This window comes from Hippopotamus amphibius, chromosome 2 (genome assembly GCF_030028045.1).
Source record: "Hippopotamus amphibius kiboko isolate mHipAmp2 chromosome 2, mHipAmp2.hap2, whole genome shotgun sequence".
NCBI lineage: Eukaryota > Metazoa > Chordata > Mammalia > Artiodactyla > Hippopotamidae > Hippopotamus > Hippopotamus amphibius.
In genome coordinates, this window is record NC_080187.1 from 205,119,421 (window position 1) to 205,137,563 (window position 18,143).

General features: G+C 42.7%; 1 protein-coding gene across 13 annotated transcripts in view; it reads right to left on the bottom strand.

Moving 5' to 3' along the window:
• HERC1 (HECT and RLD domain containing E3 ubiquitin protein ligase family member 1) overlaps positions 1-18,143 on the bottom strand; it is a 210,247-nt gene that overhangs the window by 804 nt on the left and 191,300 nt on the right. For 11 of the 13 annotated variants that reach the window (XM_057722762.1, XM_057722765.1, XM_057722768.1 and 8 more), the window contains 10 exons: positions 17,320-17,422; positions 15,460-15,629; positions 13,934-14,072; positions 11,795-11,964; positions 10,327-10,496; positions 9,881-10,046; positions 8,986-9,062; positions 7,945-8,197; positions 7,299-7,451; positions 4,408-4,713 (listed from right to left, as the gene is read on the bottom strand). In XM_057722762.1, coding sequence (XP_057578745.1) covers positions 4,408-4,713; positions 7,299-7,451; positions 7,945-8,197; positions 8,986-9,062; positions 9,881-10,046; positions 10,327-10,496; positions 11,795-11,964; positions 13,934-14,072; positions 15,460-15,629; positions 17,320-17,422 — 1,707 coding nt within the window. The other 2 variants (XM_057722769.1, XM_057722773.1) reach the window with 2 other exon arrangements.

The following is an 18,143-nucleotide window of genomic DNA, read 5'->3' on the forward strand; positions in this document are numbered from 1 at the left end:
AAGCAAGCAGAGACCTGGCGGCGGTAGGAAAAGTGCAGGCTCTGGTGTCCGGTGGCCATCTAGCTTTTGGCGAAGGTGCTTCTTTCCCCTCCTCACTCCTCCAAGCCCTCACGTGCGAAATGAGAACAAGCCCTGACTGGCAGGGTTACTTGGGAGAACACACTTCGCACAGTGCCTGCCACAGAGTAGGAGTGCAACAGAGTTCATTCCCTTTCACCAAGAGGGTGCCCATTTAAAGGTGTTGCAGGGATCCCCCAACAGAGCCGGTGAAATGGAAGGAACTGTGAGGGAGTCACCACAGTCCTCCTCCTCTCACTGTCCTAGTGAGCATTCCACATCCTTCGCCCGCCACGGCCACCAGCACACCAGCACAGGGCTCAGGTGAGGAAGCAGCAGTTAATGACCTCTCAGCCCATCCCTTCAACCAATGGTGATGCAGGCATTTAAAATGCTAATTATGATGATTAGCAGCAAAAGAGAAAAGTGCTGGGGAGAACGTGAGGTGAAAAAAGCGGAGTACAAAATTCTAAATGCATCATGCAAAAATGTGTACACTTGAGGAATTACACAAAGGTGAAAGGTGAAAATGGTTACCACTGGAGGGACAGGATTCCTGTCCCTCCCTGCAAACACTGTCCTGTCTTGCAAACACAACTATTTTCCAAACTATCTGTAATGCTAGTAATGATTTACATTGTTTTTGTAATTATTTTTAAAAATAAGTTTTTAAAAAAGAACCTGCCCTCTCTTTCTTGTTGAACTCCTTGAAACCAGCCCTCCTCCTCTCTGGAACTCAACATCAGGTGAGTGAATTTCTAAGAGGTGGGAGATGGAGGGCCCAGAAGCTTAGCTGCGCCAGAGCCCGTGATGAATGCAGAAAAACCACAACCCACAAAGACACTAAAGGGAATGTCAACAGGTGGCTCTGATCTGGAAACTAGAGAAATGATTTAAAAGTCACAAAGGAGAGACCCATAGTGGTCAGTTTTCTGAGGCTAAAACCCCCCAGGCAGGGGATTAGTAGTGGATTAACTCCTGGGTAGCCCAGGACAGATATAAGACCTTAAAGCTTTTCTCGACAGCTGAATAGAAGCAAACCATTTCCTCCTCCCCACGTCTCTCGGAAGCAACAAAACAGATTTACAACTTATAGTTTCTGGCAAGTCATGTAGAAAATTTATGGAAAGGCTCTTTTCATAGCCTTTCCCGTGCGTGGCCTCTCGAGCAAGCCTAGCCCAGGAGTGGCGCCCAGGCAGGCAAGGCTCAGGAAGCAGCAGGGGAGGGATGGCTTTGACTACAGCAACTTTCAAGGGGTAGTTACTGGAAAAACACCAGAAAGGCAGATACTGAAACTTGAAGGAACTGGTAGGATGGGCCCTCGTGTGAAGAGGTCCTACTTTCCTTACTGTTTCTAGAATAAACACCATGGGCTCTGCTCAAAGGACTGCCCAGCTCCTGGGGGGTGGAGGAGGAGAAAGTGGGAACACAGACACTTCTAACTTAATGCTGGGTTTGAGGGGTGTACCAATGTCTAGGGGATGGATATAAGGAGATCTAAGTCTGCCCTGAGGAATAGTCAGGAGGCATAGGAAAGCATTCAGGAAGGCTTCCTGGAGGAGATGACATTGGTATAGAGCTTACAGGATGAATAAGTGCTTGCCAGACACAGATGAAAAGGGATGGGAGGAGAACTTACTAAAGCAGAGGGAACAGCCTACACAAAGGCACTGACATTTAAAAACAGTGTGGTCTTGGGAGTACCCTGGTTGCCTAGTGGTTAGTATTCCGGGCTTTCACTGCCATGCCCCAGGTTCAATCCCTGGTTGGGGAACTGAGATTCTGCAAGCCATGTGGCATGGCCAAAAAAACAAACAAACCCCAAACCCCAAAACAAACAAGCAAAAAACACAAAAAACAGTGTGGTCGGTCAGGAGAAAGGCAAGCAGCCCATGATGGCCAGAACCCAATAAGTGTCAAGAGATAATATCAAAAAGCAGGGCAGAGGCCAGACTATGGAGGTGTTTAAGGCCGCTAAGATGGTCAGCGTTTATCCTGGCGTCAACGTGAGGGGCCCCTGAACGGTGTGAAAGAAGAGTGACATGGTCAGATGGGTGCCTGAGAGAGATGACTCTGGCAGCAGCAGTGTGCATTGAAGGCTCTAAGCCCTTTTATTCCTAAGCCATCTGTCAAAACGGCAGCTGGGCTGGAGCTCTGCAGCAGGGGCCTTTCATCAGGCTGCAGAGGAGCTGCACGGCCTGCTCCGTGACGCACACCACACACGTAGCCATGGAGCATGTTACTGCTGCTCCCCGTGTCTTCACGTTCCTTCTGGAGCACGTGCACCAGTTAATGGTTAGTATCTTTGTAAAAACAAATAAACAAGACCGTGTCCCAGTGCAGAGTCAAACAATGAAAAGGCATAGGAAATATGAGGCAGAGGCAACACGATGACCCTTCTGCCAAGCTTAGCATTCATTCAGAAAGATACTGGAAGACTCAGTGAAGGCTGTTGGTTGCAGTGTGCTTTCTATTGGGTTGGCCAAAAGATGCGTTCGTTTTTTTCCGTAAGGTGGCTCTAGTAGCACTTAGCTGTCTTTAACTTCACTCAAGACAATTCTGTTAGATTGTATGTGACAGCTGTCATATCAGCATGCATTTAAAAAAAGACTTATCAAAACTGACGAATTTTTGTGTAGCCATTTTATTTTTTTAAATAAATAAATTTATTTTTTATTTATTTACTTATTTGTTTTATTGGCTGTGTTGGGTCTTCGTTGCTGCACACGGGCTTTCTCTAGCTGCGGCAAGCGGGGACTACTCTTCATTGTGGTGTGCGGGCTTCTCATTGCGGTGGCCTCCCTTGTTGCAGAGCACGGGCTCTAGGTGCATGGGCTTCAGTAGTTGCGGCACATGGGCTCAATAGTTGTGGCTCACGGGCTCTAAAGCGCAGGCTCAACAGTTGTGGCGCACGGGCTTAGTTGCTCCGTGGCATGTGGTACCTTCCTGGGGCAGGGATCGAACCCGTGTCCCTTGCACTGGCAGGCAGACTCTTACCCACTGCACCACCTAGGAAGTCCCATTGTGTAGCCATTTTAATATTGAAGATGGAAGGAAAAAAAAAGCAACATTTTTGGCATATTATACTTTCTTATTTCAAGGAAGGTAAAAACGCAACCAAAATGCAGAAAAAGATTTGTGCAGTGTATTGAGAAGGTGCTGTGACTGATCGAACGTGTCACAAGTACTTTGCGAAGTTTTGTGCTGGAGATTTCTCGCTAGATGATGCTCCACAGTCGGGTAGACTGGCTGAAGTTGACAGCAATCAAATTGAGACATTAATTGAGAACAATCAATGTTATACCACACAGGAGATAGCCGACACACTCAAAATATCCAAATCAAGTGCTGAAAATCATTTTCACCAGCGTGGTTACGTTAATCACTTTGATGTTTGGGTTCCACATAAGTTAAATGAAAAAAAACCTTCCTGACCTTATTTCCACATGCGATTCCCTACTGAAACATAATGAAAATGTTCAGTTTTTAAACAAATTGTGATGGGTGATGAAAAGTGGATACTGTACAATAATGAGGAATGGAAGAGATTGTGAGGCAAGCGAAATGAACCACCACCAACCACACCAAAGGCCAATCTTCATCCAAAGAAGGTAATGTTGTGTATATGGTGGGATTGGAGGGGAGTCCTCTATTATGAGCTCCTTCCGCAAAACCAAATGATTAATTCCAACAAGTACTGCTCCCAGTTAGACCAACTGAAAGCAGCACTCAACAAAAAACGTCCAGAATTAGTCAAGAGAAAATGTATAATCTTCCATTGGGATAACACAAGACTGCATGTTTCTTTGATGACCAGGCAAAAACTGTTACAGCTTGGCTGGGAAGTTCTGATTCATCCGCCGTATTCACCAGACATTGCACCTTCGGATTTCCATTTATTTTGGTCTTTACAAAATTCTCTTAATGGAAAAAATTTCCATTCCCTGGAAGACTGTAAAAGGCACCTAGAACAGTTATTTGTTCAAAAAGATACAAAGTTTCGGGAAGATGGAATTATGAAGTTGCCTGAAAAATGGCAGAAGGTAGTGAAACAAAATGGTGAATATGTTGTGCAATAAAGTTCCTGGTGAAAATGAAACGTGTCTTTTATTTTTACTTAAAAACCGAAGGCACATTTTGGCCAACCCAATACATCCATTTAGGACTTTTTAAAATTGAAATTATGTGATGTTTCTAAACAACTCTTTCAGCTTGAATTTTTTTTTTTTTAAATCTGGAAATTCCAAGCATTAATCCTGAATTGGTAGGCCTACTTGAAGCCCAACATACAAGCAACAAGGAAGCAACAAAGGCAGACATTACCAAGGAAGGAAAAAATATCTTACTTACCCTATCAACCTTCATGATTTGAAATCTCTGAGAAATATCAGCAGTGTTGGCTGGTAGCCGAGATCTTCCAGACACAAACCTCATGAAAAGCACCCGCTCCTCATTGGAGAACTCTTCCAGCGTGTGCCAGAACCACTGCACCAGCTGGTGCTGCTCATCCACCTCCCGGTACCGCACCACTTTCTTCAAGACTTCTACAGAGATCTCCGGCATCCCGCACACCATCTGCTCCAGCTGCTTTGCCGTGAGGAGGGACAGCAGCGGCACAGGGATGATCCAGGACATCCCTTCTCGGACCGCAGCCACCTGCTCCCAGGAGAGGTTGTTCATTCAATGTATGTGCACAGACTAGGCACCCATGGTGGACCCCATTGGGCCGGGCACCTTGTGTGCACTCATCTGCTCCCAGGCCCTCTACTTGTCCCTCAGAGCAGGCATGACTGCACACGGCCCAACCTCCTTGCCTCTGACGCTTTGTTAGAACTTCTCCTTGCTTGTGGGATTCATACACTCCTTCCTGTCCCAGTTCAAGTCAATTCAGGAGCCCTAACAGAATCAATTCAGGAGCCCTTCCCTGCCCCACAGAATCCCAGCCCCCTGGGGCCCTCCCTAACGCCAACCCCACTCACTCATACTCCTAACCACACATGGCCATGGGCTGTTGCTTTTAAACTGTGCTATGTGGGATACTTCTCATCAGGGTAAGAAGCTCTTGGAGGATGTGTCTAGAGCTTTTATTGTTTTTGTAATTTATATTTTCTTTTGAAAATAGTTATATCCTTTTTGTAAAACGATTTGTGCTGATTGTAAAAGTAAAGTTAGAAACGTATGAATAAGAAAGTAAAACTGAGAAGTCCTTTTCTAGGAAGTAGTAAAAAGGACAGAAAATTTCATCAGGAGATGGGTTCGGAATCCCAGCTCCACCACTTCTTCTACTTTAATTTTCTCATCTGAAAAATAAGCCAAATAACTGCTGTTCACATGATCATGACAGGTATTTTAAATGAGCCTGTGTGACTGGGTAGTTAGCTTCTGTTAGCACAATGTAGAGAACAGGTCAGTGAGGGAATGCTGAAGGGGTGCTGCCAGAGGCTGCCCACACAGTCTGTTTGACAAAACCCCTCTCAAGGTTGAACAGTAGTGCATACTCTACACACAGACCCATCACTGTTCAAGGTTTGTTTCATAAATAACTTCTCCACTTTTAGCCAATTCAAAACCATCTACCACAAACAAAACCAAACCAGAGAACCTGAACAGAGAATCAGAATCAACCAGAGAATCATAATTTCAGGGTCACACCTTGGGGAAGGCCCTGGAGTTATGACTGTATGAGGTTGTCATGCCCAGGTCTAAGGAACAGACTGGCAGTGAGGACAGTCTCTACTGATAGTAAAGGGAATACTCCAGCCAAAATCTGCCAAAAAACAAGCTATCATGCCTGGTAGGATACAAACCAAAAGCTGTCTGGAAAAAAAAAAAGGCTGAGGTACAGGAATGGCTGCTTAGGTGGGGAACAACTGGGGATAGCTAAGGGAAGAACACGGGGTTCTAAGAGACAGGAAGGAAGTGAAAGAGGAAGAAGGCCTTGTTACCAAGAAAGGAACACAGCCAGGGCAGAGCAGAGCAAGGCTGATGGAGAGCAGGTCAATCTGACCTTCATAGGAAAGACCAGCACAGGAGCCTGGACACGATAGTTAACCTGGTTTGTGATTCTGGCTTTGCCTTGGGCACATTTCATTTCTCGGGACTCCATGCATTCATGTGTGAAATGGTGACAGTAATTTCTCTCCCTCAGAGTAACCATGTGAAAAACTGCACGTGCGGGTGCCTGGTAGCACATCTGGCATGCAGGAAGTGATCAGGAAGTTTTTGGTCAGTTTTTCAGTCCGTAAGGAGTAAACATATTCAAGAACTAGATACAAACCCTAGGCCCTGGCTGTGTAAACAACGCTGCAGACAGAATCCACCCTTACGAAGCTAAGAGGTATAGTTTTCTGACTAGACTTGGCCCAAAGTCAGAGTCAAAGAAGAAACCAGGAGTGAAGGGTGTAGAATACATACACTGCAAATTACTACGCAGCCTCAGAGCCTGCATCCAGCTCTTAAGAAGAGCCCAACATATTCTGCAAATAAGGTATTACTAAAGTGGCTATGAAGGACTATACAACAAAAACCACCACTTCTGGACACACTATTCATTTCTATGGTCACTCATCATACTCCCATCATTTATTAAATGCTTAATACATATCAGCATAGAACAAGGATATATATAGATTATATACATGAAATACATTCTTCATTCAATGTCTCACACGCTAATTGAAGAAAGAAGACCCAAACTCTGCAGCCTAATTCTTAGACCACAACATAGAAGTATGTGATATTTTGAGAAATTTCTAGGTAACAAAAAAGATCTGTACAGTTACAGAGCTGGAGGGAAGTTGGTCAGGAGAGGAGATGCATTCTCAGCTGGGGAATCCCACCCTCAGCAGGAGGGGAAAAGAGGCACTCACATGGGATTGCAAGGCCAGTGTTTAGAGGTTCATTTACATGGCCCCTGACTTACTGAGTTGGAGCAGGACACTGGGTTGGGGGGCAGTAAGACATGAAGACAAACAGGACTGAGTTAGAGTGAGAGTGAGCAGGCAGGTTCTGAAGAGCTGGGTGAGGGCCAGGGACCAATTCAGGGCTCACCTAAGGCCCTGAGTAAGGAGACAGCAGGCCCTAAGGTATGGCCTGAAAAGTCTCTGAATAGGGATTGGAATATAGATACAGATTAATCAACACAGTGAATTCATATGCCAAAATTTGGTAAAAACCAGACAGCTCCTGTTTGGAGACAAATGCAAACATTCATATGCACCTCCCAAAATGTTTCATCTCACCTGTCGGTCCATTTCATGAAGTCGATATTCAATGGCCCTCTCCACGTACTCCTTCCTATTGGAAAACGTGAGTGGGATACTATTTCCACCAGGGATTATAGGAACCATTTTGCCATCAGCGCTCTGGCCAACAAAAGAATCAAGAGGAATCATCTAAGAATAGAAGAAAAAAGAATTTTTACTCCATAGTAGATATGACCACAGAAAGTATGTTACACACAAATACAGCAAAACATTAACAACATCAAAAATTTTAAGGATGAAAACAAGGCAACTGAGATAACTGATCAGGCTACTTGATCAGCAGGGAGTGCTGACTCATCTGGTTGTAATTAAAAATGAGGTTGAATCTCTCTGCCTCCAAAACAGGTTTGATGAACTCTGGTCATCCCAGGCCTCCCTCTCTACCTGGGTTCTCTCTGTCCTTCACTCTAACAGGCAGAGAACGGATTAAAGGGAAAGGAACAAAAGCTGGGTGCTGGAGCTGACTCTGTTAGCAGTTACTTAAACTGCTGGATTGAGCTGCTAAGTGCAGCAATGGGATACGGCATGGGTCAGCCGGACAGCAAATGGAAGGCCATACCTGAGCTTCACACAGAAAAATTCTAGTCAACACCAGCAGAAACATGAACCAGTCATGATTTACCTCATGGAAACTCTCCTCGGTAATCCCACTGTCTTCAATGTGAAGAATGCTGTTGAGAGTCTGCACGTAAAGCAGATCCACCTCCTCTAGGTCTTCCAGGGTGAGTGGGACGCAGCACAGCTGCTTCCACACCAGAGGGGCTAAGTGGAGGTCCAGAGGCTTCTTAGTGCGAATGGCAACCCCCATTAAAATTCCCAAGAACTTAAACTGCATTAAGTGTTCATCAAGGCAGGCAGAAGGGTTAAAAAGGAACCTGCAGAATTAAAGAAAATATTTCAAACAAAGTCATCCTCATTTCTTTTTTTTTCATCCTCATTTCTAGTAGAAATGTTATCAAACAGCTACAGCATTAGTCTAGACCTGTGTTATCCAATATGGCAGTTGTTAGCCACACATGGCTATTTAAATTAAGTAAATAAAATTTAAAATTCAGTTCTTCAGCTCCCGTAACCACATTTCGGTGCTCATAGCCACATATGGCCTATTGCTATTGTTCTGGACAGCACAGGGACCATATTTTGAATTATTTTTAGAAGAACCATAAAAGGATAAGTGAATGATCTATTAGTCCTTAAGCTACCTGCTCAAGGATGCCCTATTTCCTAAAATCATTTCATTTATCATTTACAAGTCCATGAAGCAGGATCCAAAATTCAAAATTTGACAGATACAGGAATAATACTTAATTGCAAATACTAACTGCTGTGACTGAATAGCATATCAAAGGTTTTTAAGGAATTTTAATTCATTGAGGGAAGGCCATGTGGGCCTTCAGAAACACAAAAGAGGTCTGGTTTCATTATCAACTGCGTTTCCTCTAACCCTCTATATTATCACTGAGTTGGTCTCATAATAAATAATAACAAGTCATGATGGAAGTGCCTCAGTTTTCTATCTGTGAAAAGAGAACTAGAGCTATGATGAGGATTCAATGGAATAATCCAGGTAAAACACTTAGAACAGTGCCTGGCATAAAGTAAGCACTCAATAACTGTGAGCTGTTATTACAGACATTCAATAACACTTGCTGACTGCCCTTACCTGTCCCTATTGTAACCCACTTCCGCGGTAGCATTGGGAGAAGGTATAAGAAGGTCAACAATGCCAGTTTCAAGTTCCTGTGGAAGAAAGAAAAACAATTCCTTAGAAATGACAGACAAATGCATCAAGAAAACAAACCAATTAACACTAAAGATCATACTGAAAAGAGAATACTGAGGAATTTATAATGCTGTATGACAATCAGCCATCTCTATCATTATTTTTGTGGTTGTGATTTAAAATGAATTCAGGAGACTCCCCTATATAGAATATGTCCTGCGGTATGCAGAACTAAGATGAAGAAGTCAATCCAGGGAATGGGTTGGGGTGTCCGTGAGCAGGGTATAGTGATATTCAAATAAACAAATGACAGCCAAGTATTATTTTAGTTACCGGATTTATCAGAAAAATTCTACTAGGCAAAGCTGGAAAGGTCAGAGCTGATCTGGAAGCAAAGCTGCCACTGTAGACCTTAAAATACGAACTGGTTCAAACTCTTAAGACTTGTTTTTCTAATTTCCTGGAGCCTGAGTTCTACTTTGTTCTAAAAGCACCAAAATAAATGGGAGCACATAGGTGGTCCTGGATTTGTCTGTTACATCAGTGTAAATATGTGTCTGTATTGTTTCCTCTGCCGGTGTTATATAGCACAACAGATGGTGAGTCACTGGTAGATAGTGAAGCACTGGCACTTACTCAGTAAGATATCTTCACAAAGTATTTCACAAATCCTTGCGATAATTCACCTATACATCATTAATAGCATGACTTTATGTAAGGATTACATATGCATCCTTGCTTACATTTATAAAAGCATGCCACAGTAATCACTGGGAACAGTAAAACGGCAACCACCTGAGTGGACAGCTTGGCAGGGGACACTGTATGAGTGTACCTGGCACATCTCTGTGATCGTGTCATCAAACACTCCTCCAGCATCATCAGCCCCTTCTCCAACCAGCTTAACCTTCCAAGCTCGGGAGGGCAGACGGAGATCTGAGGCATTCAGTTTAACTACTTGTCTTGCTATCTGAACAAAGATGGGCTTACACTTCCGTCCTCTTTAAAAGAAAGGGAAAAGAGAATGAAACACAATGCTCCCAAATCACCACAAAAGTAACTTGAAGATATATTCCCATCAGTGAACAAACAGGCCAGCTTAACGATAGCCAATCACTGTGCTAGACCCACTGTAACCACATTGGGTACTGATGTAAAATACTATTAATATCCTACTTTACAAATGAGGAAGCTAAGGCCTCACAGAGATTAATTAGTAATAAGTCCGTCTCAAAAAATGCTAGTTAATGAAACATATACACATATACATAATATGCTAACCTGGTTGATATCCTCTTTACAGTAATTTGAGGTCCATAGTTTTTGCCTTGAACCATTGTTTTTCCTATAGAGCGCACCATTGGGAGGGTGTAGACTCTTGGGGCTAACAAAGGCCGAAGCTGTCCCTGCACAATGCCCCATGTTCCAGCATTATAATGAGATGTACTATTCTGTAACAGAAAATACGCTTAGCAGAAATGGTACAATCTAAGACTTAAAAGAAATAACACATCTTGCTTTTAGAAATGTACTTTAAAAGCATAAGCTTGGGTATTAGACATTATTAGCAACTTTTAAAAAATATTTTTTCTGATAAAGTATGATTATTATTTTTAGAAACTTAGAAAATACAGAAAAGGACACACACACAAGCACACAAAATCATCCATAACCCTACCATATGGAGATGGCCCCATTAACACTTTCGTCTATTTCCTTCCAGTTTCCTTCCTTTTCACATTTTTGAGATCATACTGTTTATACAACTGTCCACTGCTTTTCTCACCTCACTTTATATCATAAACATTTCTCTTACCACTTACAAACAGGTTACTAACACTCTGTTTAGTGCTGCACAATACTCTGTTGGCTGGTTGATTATTTTTAACAATGATTTCTTAAATTTCTCATATGCCCATGACTGGTGTTACCCAAAGGATTTTTGACTAACAGTTTTACAAACTAATACACATTCTGGCAGGCATGCTGACACGTTAAACAAACAAACATAGCTAGCGTGCTTTCTTCCTAAATTACTGGGCTGTTCTGTAAAGACAACCAAATCAGCCAAACTTACTTTATCTCCTCCACCTATCCCTCCACAGGGTATGTGCATTTGTTTTGTTTTAAATATTTATTTATTTGGTTGCACCAGGTATTAGTTGCAGCATGTGGGATCTTTTGTTGCAGCATGCAGGCTTCTCTCTAGTTGTGGCACGTGGGCTCTAGAGTGTTCAGGCTTAGCTGCCTTGCGGCATGTGGGATTTTAGTTCCCTGATCAGAGATCAAACCCACTTCCCCTGCATTGGAAGGCAGATTCTTAACCACTGGACCACCAGGGAAGTCCTAGGTATGCTCATTTGTAAGGGGAGCAAGAAGTCTCCAAAATTTCTCAAGACTCATTTATATAACCACCTTGACTGTGGTGCTAAAACCTTTGTGTTCTTAAGTTTTAAAATCAAATACTGGAGTTTGTAGACAATACATGCTTAGCCACTCATATGTCCCTGAACTCTGGACAAACCAAAACACAGAAGGAAGACCACTTCGTGTCCAATAGCATGATAACCTATATCTGGACTGTTTTTAATCCAGCAATAAAATGAGAACTGAATTGTTGCCTTTTCTACATCTCTGGGTGCTGACAGTAAAAAGCAGGAGCCATTGAAGCAGTTTCTGAAGGCTGGGAAAAAGGCCCTGGGACCTGGTGAGCATGTCACGGACACTGCTTCCCAAGCCAGCATGTTACCTGGTTGTTGGGGCTGAGGTTCAGTAGCCTCCAGGATGAGTACATGAGGTCAGAGAAGTGGTAAAGCAGCCGGAGCCTGGCCCTCGCAGTATGAATGCTCACCTCCCTCAGCGCCCCGTACTGGGGGGGCACTGCATCGGGCAGGCCCAGCTGCAGAGGCACTGACACACCTGCCCAGAACACAAATGCACACTTATAAAGGAAAATGCATTGTTTTCATTTTTAGTATTTTCAAAAATTCCAGACACACGCGGAGGTTGCAAGTATATAATGAACACCCCTTCCCACCACTTAAATCCTATCACTAATATTTTGCTATTTATGCTTTATCACTTATTTACCAATTTCTCTATTCATCAATTCATCTTAATTTTTTGATGCACTTGTGTTGGTCTGTAAACATCTTCTTTATTTATCATTATGAAAACTTGTTTTTTTCTCCTTTAGTTTCCCATTTAACTATGGGACTTAAACAGTTCCTTCACAATAAAGCTCCAAAAACAGAAAAACCCAAATTCATTCTTTCATATTCAATAATTGTCATCTTCGTGATAATACAAGGTGTGGGCCAGGACCAGGGAGGCAGTTCTGGAAAATGGAAATGGGCAACTCAGCAGAACTACCTCCCACACTTACTAGGGATCTGACAGAAGTGACCATGACAGAATGAAACATATGAGTACATGATTCATGAAGGCTTTATACAGCAAGAATAAGAGCCCTGTAGAAGCAAATATGACAAGGACAGTATCCATTGTGATCCTCATAGAAATGCACAAAAGACTAAGAACAAGACACTCAACTTACCTGAGTTTTCTGCAAATAAAGATTTGTACAGCTCAATTCTCAGAGGTATTTTCCTACTATTAGTTAAAGCTAACATTTATTGAGTTCTTCTATGTGCCTGGCACTGTTCTAAGAGCTTCACATGAGCTGATTCATTGACTCCTACAGTTCTTTACAACAGGTGCTATTATTACTCTCCTTTTACAGACAAGGAAACTGAGTCTCAGGGTCACTCAGCTCCTAAATGGAGGAGCCAGGGTTCATCCCGGACAATGTGGTTCCAGAGTTTGAACCTTCAGCCACCATGCTGCATGGTCTCTGTCCTACAGTGGAAGGGAAATCCTGCTGGAAGCTGAAGAGGCCTCTGAGTACCTGAAACTGTCAACGGGCCGGCAGCACTGCTCCTTCTGGGCTCTGTTAACAAGAAACCATCTCCTGCTTGTTTGAAATCTACTTGGCAGTCCTACCTTGCTCTCTCAGGATATCTAAGAGAAAACAATCTCTATGGGGAGTCTTTCCCAAGGACCTGTGGCTAAGAAGTAGAGGGGTTCACAAAAAGGGATGAGAATACAGAGCTCTCAGGCACAAGATCACTTCAGGGAAGGTCTAGTGCCTCAGATACCAGAGGATGGTTTTAGAAAAGACTTGAGGGCCTGGGAAAGAAACAGCCCAAATAAGAAGAAATGCATAAGCATGATAAATATCATACTTAAGGCAATTTACATTTGTGGAGAATAGAAGATGGATCCAATCAGGGAGAGTACACAGTAGGGAGTTAGGTACACAAATATGCATTTTATTTTCTTTATATCTTTTTGTAGACCTATAAGGATTTCATGGTAAATTAAAAGCAAAACACAAAAAAGGTAGAAACAACCCATCAGTCCTGCTATACACAGTGGAGTAAAATGGCAATAATTTTTTTTCCTGCTGTGCCAATGTATAAACAACACCATGTTTCAAATGGTTGACTGGGGTGAAGAATTTGACAAGTGGTCTCAGGGCTTTTCATCTTTATTCCTAACAGCATGCCTTAGAAAGCTACACTTCATCACTTTTATATATAAAAAATACTTCATTACTGTCTCAAAATTATAAATTTTGCTTGCCTAAGTGATATGTTTTCTTCTTTTGGGAAGCAGAGAGGGACTGCTACGTAATGAAGTCTGCAGGAGAAGCGCCTGCTCTGGAAGTATTTGCAGTGCTGTAGCACAAAGAGTGCTTTGGTTGTGTGGGGGAAGGTTTGATGGTTTCAGAATGGTGCCTGGATGTGGTGTGAAGCTGGCAAGCAGACAGTGCAGCTGGGGACTGCTGAAAGAGAGGCTGCAGGAGCATGGATATTTTATCCCTCACCTGGTGCTCTTGGCGGGACAGGTGGCGCTGTCCATGCAGCACTGTGGCAGCGGCCGGCCGAGATCTGCCGAATGTTTTTCCCTTGCAAAACTGTTACCAGGGTTGGTTCTCGAACATGGTTGGTATGACCTAAGCCAAGCTGGGAATAAATTACAAATACACACAGATTCAATTAGAAAGAGAAAGAGAGGAAGCCAAGATGATAAAATTTGTCTTAGATGGTAGCAGATATAAATAAGTCATTATCTGTACCAAGCAATGGTGTCAAAATAACAAAATTAATTCTGATTTTCTCTATCAGAATGATCCTCATAGCTCATACTGTGTCCTAAAAACTAAGCTGCAACAAGGCCATTCCAAATCTAGCAGATGAGTCTTAATGACTGGAAACATCTTTGGACTCCACTTCCAGAGAGGAAATAAATTCTTGGAAAATTAAAAAAAAAAAAAAAAACGGAATGATCTATAGAGCTTTTACTTAAAACACACTGATTTCTTGATTTTTAACATGGACTGCCTGTATCACAGTAAGTAAACAATTATACAAACACACAGAAGCAGATTCTCATCTCCAGATCTCTGTTCTTAAGAGTCTGACAAGGACACCCAGTGTTTCCGTGGCTGAACACCTCAACATCATCAGGCAGGATCATGCCAAGGCCCTGCCAGCGAACTCTCAAAGGCATCTCAACATCAACTCTCTTCTCATTAAGACAATGTGCAACTACAGTGATAAGCAGCTTCCCCATCTGTTAATACAGTGATGAGGAGACTACAGAGCCAAAGCGAGGCTACTATGAATAATATTGGACCTTGAACTCGAGGGTCGCTGGCTCCAGGGTCAGCTAGACGCAGAGAGGATTTACAGAGGAAGGAGATATGGTTCTGCATGTGGAGCTGAGAGCCACTGTAGTAGCAGGCATCTCAGACCTCTACCACCAAAGCGTGTCACTCCTCTATATACAGGACAGGCTGAACACATCAACCTCTTGAGTCTTTTCTCAACCTCGTAGAGGCTCAATTTACTCCTCTGCATAATGGGAGTGACAAGACTTCCTGAACAAACACAAACACACTTTGTACACGGTCATATTATAAAATATAAAAGTATGGTTGTCTCATTCTTTCCATTTTCCAAATCAACTGATGCTCCTAGTACCTCACCTCTTTTATTATTATAGTGAAAATGACAAAGATTAATGATGATAGTAGCAAATACTATAAAGTGCTGTTGCCTACAGGCCAGGTACTTCTCAGTGTGTGCAGACACACATACATATTCAGTTAATCCCCTTAACCACTTTGCAGTACTGCCAGATTTTTTTTTAAACCATGATATAACACTTACTAGGCCACAATGAAGAGAGATATGCACAACTGAACTCCAAATACTCAGTCCCATAGCAAAGTGATGTGCTTGAGGCCTTGTGGGAGATTTCTGAGTTTCTAGCTTATCCCTTTGCCAAATGAAGAATGTTGTCAGATTTCTAGAACATGAAAGAGCAGCAAACTAGATAAATATTTACCTGCCCCTCTGAATTGCTCCCCCAGGCATATACATCTCCAGTTGATGCCAAAGCAAGTGTGTGTTCAGCTCCAACTGCCACGTCTTCAATGACCACTCCAGCCAGGACAGGGATCTGCTGTGGTCGATTGTGGTTGCGAGCACGCCCTTCTGGCAAGCCTATCAGGCGATCTGAAAAAAACAGGACACTTGTGGATGGCACACCAGTCCTTTTATGTTTCCTAATGAGTCGTTTAATGTCTATGGTGTTATGGCAATGACACACATAACTCCTTGGGGCAAAAGCTGCTCTTCTGGTAAGGTATACTGGATTCTGAATGAATAAAGTTTGAAACTGTTTCTTTGCAAAGTCTCACAGTTTCTTTATTCATAAAAATAAATAAAATTAACTCTAAAATTAGTAGCTTATTTCAAACTAAGAGGCAACTCTAGCATCCTCACACTTGAGAGGACTGGCACACAATTCACAAAGGCCCTAAAGTTCTTGCATTCTAAGAAAAGATATAATGGAACCTGTCTTGTCCTCAAATTTCCAGCCAACTTCTCCCCATGTCTTTGCCTCCAGACTTGTAGAAAGTGCAGGCCAGTCCCTGTTGCTCCACATGCTGTAGGCCTGTTTGGCTTGGCCACCTTCTGCAGCCTAACTTCTACTCTCACCACGGCACTGAAACTGTACTCTCAAAAGCCACGAATAGCCACGAATAGCCCCTAACTGCCAACTGCAGCAGCCGCTTCTCCAGCTCCAGCCCACGGAGCTTCACTTTACCTTCTGATAACGTGGGCTCAGCTCTTCCTGCCCCTCAGAGACTATGCACTATCCTGGCTCACTGGCTACCTCTCTCTCCACTCCTTTTAAAGCCAACTCTCCCGAGTTTTCTTCCTGTGCTCAGCTGCCCTTTACTCACATTCCCTAGAGTTTTTTTTTTTTTTTTATTAATTTATTATTTTTTGGGGGGTACACCAAGTTCAATCATCTGTTTCTATACACACATCCCCATATTCCCTCCCACCCTAGAGTTTTATCCTCTACTTTTTTTCATTCCATATTCTCTCCCTGGGTTTCTTAGAGCCTATTAATATGGCTTTAATGACATCATTATGCATTATGCAAACCTACCTCTCCGTAAGCAATCTCTCTGAAGTTCCAGATCCAAATCCCCACTAACCTGCTAGACTTCTCCATACATGTGGTCTACAGCATATGGCCCCAATTCAATATGACTAAAACTAAGCTCCTTATCTTCTTCCCCCAAACCAACTCCCTGTCCTCAGTCATCGGCGTCAATGTTCTTCCAAGATGAGAAACTTCAATCACAGCTTACCTCTTCCTCTTCCTCACATCTGCCTCACACATCCTTCAGTCAGTACAACTTGCCAAGAAGTTCCACTTAAAAAGGTGAATATATTGCCAAGGAATTCCACTGTGGATGCCTGGATTTTGAATTTACTCAAGATTTGAATCCCGAATGCCTGTGAATTCCTAAGACCTGAACGCCAGTTCCTGCAAGGGCTGAGGAATGAGGCAGGATCCAGAGGAGATCTGGTGGTCAAGGCAGTATTTGTGGCAGCATGGCAGAGGTAGCAGAGAGGAGGAGGGGAAGGGCCCTGGCAGGAACTCTTTTGGCAAGAGTGAAGGCTCTGGCATGAGGGGTCATCAATGGGCAGGAAAGTTTGTCCTTATAACAAATACGAAAGAGGAGCAGAAAAGTAGCTAGTGAATGAAGGTAATAGTGGTCAAGCATCACCCAGAATGAAAAATGACTCAATTCAAGCACTTTCTATAAAGCTGGAAGGCAAATCTTTCTGCAATACATGTGTGCACAAAACAAGCAATGTAATTAATGCCTGGAAAATGCCTTACCTTGACCAAAGGTATACACATGACCATCTTTGGTCAATGCAACAGAAAACTGAGTTCCACAAGCAACCTTTTTTATTCCAATTCCACAAAGGACATCAACTTTCTGCAAAATAAATGCATAAGGTACACACTTTAAAAAGGAAAATAAAAACACTCAAATTTACCTATTGCCATGTATAAACTCAAGGATTATCTTCCAATAAAAATACTAACAGTCACCTACCTGTTTCCAGCCAAATCCACACTCCCAACTGTTATTTTCTCATACTGCTCTGCAAACTACCTAAATTTGGGGGAGTTTTATAGGGAGCAGAGGATGTTTGACTAAAATCCCCAGGATGCCATGTGAAGTGGAAACATTCCTCTAGGCAACAGAAACCAAAGAGAATCCTATGACTGTTTAAAGAACACTGTAAGACCAAGTAAAGCCATAGGCTACTCCTGGTTAGATTTTCTTCTGCTTTCAGAGGTGACAATTACTGCTTTATATGTTCTCCAGAGAAGGCTTCTTTTCTGCACCCCTAGCCAAATATTCACCAGTCTAGCTATCAAGATGTCATAGATTATATATGATAGTGAATCTGGAGTTGAATTTAAAGCGAATATTTGTAAAACATGTTGCTTGTTAAACATGTTAGAAAAATCCACACAAAAAGGATTGCACAGGAGGTCTTCTGAACAACCAAGAAACCTTCTATAATGTGAAAAAAGCCTCTAAATTACTTGTTTATGCACTCAGATTTCCTATTATTTTTTAGAAGGCACATACCTGTATAATTCAGTAGTAATAATAAGCTGAAATGGCAGCTACAAGCAGAGAGTTA